This window comes from Microtus ochrogaster, chromosome 10, assembly GCF_000317375.1.
Source record: "Microtus ochrogaster isolate Prairie Vole_2 chromosome 10, MicOch1.0, whole genome shotgun sequence".
NCBI lineage: Eukaryota > Metazoa > Chordata > Mammalia > Rodentia > Cricetidae > Microtus > Microtus ochrogaster.
In genome coordinates, this window is record NC_022016.1 from 80,829,024 (window position 1) to 80,835,152 (window position 6,129).

Genomic DNA, 6,129 nt, shown 5'->3' on the forward strand with positions numbered 1-6,129 from the left:
ACCCAGCATGTAGGAAACATTTTATTTCAAAAAATAGGGGAGCATCCTAAAACCTTAGAATGCTGAACACAGAAGCCTAGAGAGTAGACAGAAATAAATATACAAATCTGCCCCAGCCACTGGTGTGACTGAATGCTAGTCACCTAAGGAAGGTGACCTTCATTACACAAGTCTCTGAAGTCATAAATATAAGAAATACCTTATAGATCAGCAAATACCAGGCACAGAACTTTTCATAACTTAATTTTATCCTGACATATAAAAGCTTTATACATGTGACAGGGACAATCCCATACCCAGGTAGCCCAGCTTTCATCCCTGTTAGTGTAGACATGTGTCAAGTGATGGGTTACAGCCCAGAGCCTGTGGCAAAGGTGAAGCTTGAGGGAGGGACTGTCCTGGACTCCCAGTGGGAGGAGCACAGTGAGTGCCTACCCAGACGTGGGTCGTGACGTGCAAACCTGAGTATCTCTGGAGGTGGGCAGAGGGGCCCTGTGCAAGGGTGCACGATAAGGCAGGAGCCACTGCAGTCACAGGAGAGTGCGGCAGTGCAGCTCTTCCCCTGGGAAGCCCCCTAGCCTGTCCCCCAAAGGACCTGACAGTGGTGGCCAGGCTACTTTCCCCAGCACTGAGCTTAGTTCCCGATACACAAGATTCCACCCTGCCATGCCAAGGCACCTCATGGAGTATCAACACCTCTAGGTGACAGCTCTTAAGGCTCACGGAAAGAGTTTACTAGGCCAAGAGGGAGGAGAGGCACTAGAGGGCTGGGCTGACAGCACCAGGGGACAGAAAGCACAGCTGCACACCCTATAGGAGCCCTAGGGCATCAGTGGGCCTGGGCTGGCACAATCTTCCTCAGGGTCAGGCGCCTGGGAGAGCATTTTAGAAACAGATTTCAAACCAAACAGGAAGAAGGCAGGTGCCTGGGAAATTAAGGCAGCCTCCTCTGCCACGTGGCCAAGAAGATGGCTGTGGTGTGTGATGGGGACACTCCATTCCTGGACCCTCATCCGTCAGCCAAGTTCACCAGCGCACCCTGAACCTTGGCTTTGTCTCTAACGTGACAGTCCTAACGCCCTCTTCTTCACAAAGAAACATGACAGACTCCAGCAGAGAAGCCACTGGGTACCTTGAATGGTCCCTGCCCCCAAACCCACGAAACCACTCAAGGTCAGGAAGAAACCCAGGGGTCCCTGAGCTGTGACTCAGGTGTCTTGCTACTCACGCACCTGGGCCTGAGCTCTCAAAAATCCTGTCTCCCACACGATGGCAAGAAAAGTCTAACAATGGTGACCTGTACATCTTCAAGTCAGACAGGGCCACTTGTCTCTTCTCCCAACCCCTCTACTTCTTTTCAAGTTCAAACCGCAAGCATTTCAAACCTAGAACCAAGTGCTGGGGCCGCCCCGCTTGGCTTCCTTTTGAAGCAGGAGTCGTTGCTCCCAGGGCCGGCATCTGTCAGCTCAGCCAAGTATCAGTGAGATTCTCGAGGAGGCACGGTCTTCTCCTCTAGCCTTGCCCCTGCAGGCTTGGGACAGAGCCCCAGGGAGGGCCTCCTGACCAGGTGAGGGCATGAACTATGGAAACAGACCCCTTCAAGCTCACACTGGTTTAATCCCCCAGTTCAGTCACTCCTCAACTCCTGAAAGTCTACCCTGCTGTCTGGTGAGGCCTAAGAGACATGCAAAGCTAGGTGAACTGATGCTCCTTGGACCTGGCTGCCGGGAGCCTTGGCGCTAGAGGTGGAGTTTAGCTCTCTGTTGTAGCCTTTGTCTTCCTGGGTCTCCAGTGTTCCAGGCCAGGCCACTCTGTCATAGGGACCCTTGCCTTCTGCTCTGGGATCAAGCAGGCTCGGGAAGTGGCAGCAAGGAGAGGCACACTGCACGGTGAGTTGGATACTACAAGCTGGAGGTAACTTCTGGAAGGCAGAGATACATGATGGTGGAGAAGCCACTGGTTCTTGACCACACACACAGGTCACCATCAGCTTCAGCCCTAGAAGCTGTGACACAGGCTCCGAGTGTATAGGAACCGTCACACGATGCCTCTAGGGCTCATTCAGCAGCCAGGAGCCACTGCTCCGGTTAATGTGCAAAAAGGAGAGGCCGCTCCTCTGCAGGTGCCAGGCCCCTTGTAAAAAGGCCCTCCCTTGGGCCAGGCCTGGGCTAGTGCAGCTCGTCAGGGTTCTGAGGCAGCCTGTGGCGGCCTGCATCCATGTCACTGCTGCCACTATTCAGCTCAAAGCCACGGCCCCCTGCTGGTGTCTGTGGCATGAACTGACGGAAGATGCTCACGCTACCATGCCAGAAGGTGGGCTCCGGAAGCCGCCCCACCACACTCCATGCCCGGGTCTCTGGGTCATAGGCCTCCACCACGTCCGAGAGTTCAAATGTATTGTCATATCCCCCAGAGACATAGAGCTTGCCTCCCAGGACGGCCAGGCTGCCCCCAACATGTACCTGCAGGTCAAGGCGGAGGAGTGAGAGGCAGGCAAATGAGGCAGGGCAGACGTCCCTCCCTGATTGCTCTAGTAACTTCCAGGGAACAGCCCAGCACATCATAGCCCCAGCACTAAGAACCATCCTCAGCCAGCCTTCCAGGGAGTGGAGACAGCATAAGCCAATGCCTTCCGGTTTTCCAACCAGGAAATTGGGGCTCCCTATGTGGTCAGCATGGTCTCCAGGTGTGGGCCACACCCAGCATCCCTGCCTCAGCCCCTTAGGGCAGGCTCATCCGTTCTATCTTACAGATAGGAGACAGTATGCTGGGACAGCCATCAGTGACAGCTAGGAACGGAACCTGGTCAGATAGGGCAAAGTCTCCCAAGAGCCACCGTACCATCGGAGATAGGAGACCCTGACCAGATAGATGAGGTCTGCAGCGGGAGTGCTGAGTTCATGGCACACGTACTATATGTGTCCCATAAATGTATTCTCTGGCTCAACTCCTCAGAAAGTAGCTGGGGTGGATAGTTCCCGGACCTGTCTGACCCCATTCCCTCAAGCCACAGTGGCTGCTAGCGTTCACACAAACACGCCAGCCCTGGGGCCTCTGCACTTGCTGCCTCTCTGTAGAAAACTTCTTGAGATTCCTCTCCCTCTTCTGCTCGATGGTGCTGGCGCATACTGAGGGTGAGTGACCACTAGTCTGGTCTTGAGATCCTATTTAACATCTGGTACCAGCCAAGTTCCAAACGCAATGAGGGTAACACCCGCTTCCCTTACAGGCCCCACCCACCATGACTGTCTCCCAAGCACTCTGTCTTAATGACAGTCCAGTTGCAAAAGCAGGGCCAGCCTGCACTCACAAACGCTGGCACGCCTGCAAATTTACCTGATTCATAGACGGGATCTTGTCCCATTCATTCTTGGAGGGGTTGTATACATCCACCTCGGCAGAGTCGTCCCTGTGGAGGGAAGGGAGGCAAAGACAGTCAGTCAGACAAAAGCAGCGGCACCTTGGGTGTGAAGGGCCGGCCAGAGCGTCCTCAAAGCAGCTGACTCTTCTGGGGACCTGTATGTATATTTCTGAACAAAGTCTTGGTTGGTAGCCTAGACTGGCTTTGAACACACTGGGTTATCCCTACACTCTCTTCTTTCCAGCAGAGACCAAAGAGCCACAGTTGGAAGGGGCTGGGCTGGACAGGGCTCCCTGGATCCTCTCTTCAAGGCTGCTACTTCCCAGACAGAGTCAACACCTTTGCTTCCCCCCCCTTCCGGAAATCAATAGCAGGAGGCTCAGGATGGCAGCTCCCTTTATTGGTCATGGATATCCAGGCATTTAGGTGGGGCTGAAGTAGCTTCCTGTGTGGATGGCACACAAGCAAACCGCAGGCTGGGCAAACCCCTCCCACATCCACCTGGAGGGTTAGCAATCAAAACTGACTGCTGTCCTCCAGAAGGAGTCAGCAGGTGCCAGGATCCTGACCTGGGACCTTAGGACAGGGAGGGCGTTCTCAAAGGTACTGGGCCAGCAGCCACTAGAGGGGCTGAAGCAAAGACCTGGCACTCTTCACAGTTATATTTATAGCCAGCCCCTCCTCCTTCTTGAAGGGGGGGGGGGCGCAGGGGAACCTAAGGAAGGACCAGGCAGTTTTATAACAGGACCCAGGCTGAGGAAGGTTCCAGGACATTCTCAGAGCAGACCCTCAGGTCCTGGCATTTAAAGACTCCAGGCCCCTCTGCCTCTTAGATGACAATGACACTTGGGTCCCCTTCAGGCTCCTCAGAGCTCACCCTGAAGAGCGGTGGCCTCCTATTTGGGGGGCAGGGCAGGCAAAGGTCACTGCTACTCAGTCAGGGAAAATGCAGGCTCAGGGCACACATACCTTTGGGCTCCCAGATCAAAGTCGAGGACAGAGGAGACAGAGGGATTGTCATTCAGTCATTCCCTTCGTCCCTCGCAGCCCCACAGCTTCAGGCAGACTCCAGCCGGGGGAGGGGGAAGCACTGACTATGCACACACACATGTATGTGCACACACACTACACACAGGGAATCCAGCTACCCTCCCAAACGTTCAGTAGCCATTCAAGGCAGGCTGTGACCAGATAGGTCATCAAAACCAGGGGACCACCAGGTGGTGGCGGTGCACGCCTTTAATGCCAGCACTCGGGAGGCAGAGGCAGACGGATCTTCTGTGAGTTTGAGGCCAAACTGGTCTATAGAGCGAGTTCCAGAACAGGTTCCAAGCTACAGAGAAATCCTGTCTCAGAGAAAAAAGAAAAACAACAAAACAAAACAAAACAAAACCCCAGGTGACCAGGCTAGGGTACATCTGAGACATCTATCCCTATCTCACTTAGAAACATGCATGCTGTACATGTCCTGGTGGATGCATGGTAACCTATGGGCTGCTTAGCTAGATACTTCGAAGACTCCACTATCCTTGAGGCAGCTTGATTAAGAAAACCTAGAAGGCCACAGAAATGGTCTAAGGGGTGGGACAAGCCTCAGCCTCCGATCCCAGCTTTCCTCACCTATAAAATGGGCAGCAGGGATGCTGAGCCGGAAACAGTGTACCCAGGGGCTCACCTGACAAAGTACATGAGACCATTCAGGGTCACGGTCTTGGGCGCAAAGGACCAAGGTGGAAGCTGGCCACAGTCCACCAGTGACCACAGGTCAGTGTCTGGGTCATAGCATTGTATCACCATGGTCTCCTTGCCCGCCAGGGAGCCGATGGCGTACAGCCGGCCTCGGCAGGCGGTGGTGGAGCAGTTGTCCATGGGGTAGGTCATAGGCTGCAGAGCCTCCCAGGAGTCGGTGGCATGGTCATAGCGCTCTGTGCTGTCGGCTGCCACCACATACAGTAGCCCGTCCAGAACAGAAGAGCTGTGGTACTCTCGGGCCTTGAGCATGGGTGCCACCTCTGTCCACTCGTTCACACTTGAGTTGTATCGCCACACGCAGTCATAGAGCCGGGAGCCATCAGACCCGCCTGTCGGGGCACACAAAAGGCAGATGCTCAACCCACGTGCAGTGAGTCACCCACCTGTGTCTTCTCGGACTTCCTGGTAGGCCTCTCCCTGCAAAGGAATTAGCCTGATTCCCTTCACCCGAAATACATTTGTCTTCTTCCGGCCTCGCCAAGTGGTCACTGTCACTGAGGCAGGGCACAAGGCCCCCTAACTGCTGTCAAATTAAAGCCAAAAGATGCCGCTTCCAACTGTCCTAGACTGGGGATACAGCTAAGCTGGTGGAGTGCTCACCATAGCGTGCATGAACCCTGGGTTTGCTCTCCAGAGAGCAACACACCTGTAATCCAGCACTTAGCAGTTCCAGTTGCTCTGGGCCACGTGAGACCCCCAGTCGCCAGAAACAAAATGAGGGCAGAGAGCACTAGCTGCTCTTTCAGAGGGCCTGGGTTCTATTCCCAGCATTCACGTGGCAACTCATGATCATCCCTGACTCCAGTCCTAGGGGATCTGATGCTTTCTTCTGGTTTCTGTGGGCACCAGGTAAGAAGATGGTGCAGCCAGGCGGTGGTGGCGCACGCCTTTAATCCCAACACTTGGGAGGCAGAGGCAGGCGGATCTCTGTGAGTTCGAGACCGGCCTGGTCTACAAGAGCTAGTTCCGGGACAGGCTCCAAAACCACAGAGAAACCCTGTCTCGAAAAAAAAAAA

At 54.5% G+C, this 6,129-nt stretch overlaps 1 protein-coding gene across 1 annotated transcript in view; it reads right to left on the reverse strand.

Moving 5' to 3' along the window:
• Klhl21 (kelch like family member 21) overlaps positions 1–6,129 on the reverse strand; it is a 10,421-nt gene continuing 4,292 nt past the window's right edge. Inside the window, exons 2-4 of the mRNA XM_005353663.3 lie at positions 5,037–5,442; positions 3,337–3,409; positions 1–2,462 (exon numbers count right to left, since the gene is read on the reverse strand). Of these exons, the coding sequence (XP_005353720.1) occupies positions 2,169–2,462; positions 3,337–3,409; positions 5,037–5,442 (773 nt within the window). The 3' untranslated portion in view covers positions 1–2,168. The remainder of the gene's footprint in view (positions 2,463–3,336; positions 3,410–5,036; positions 5,443–6,129) is intronic.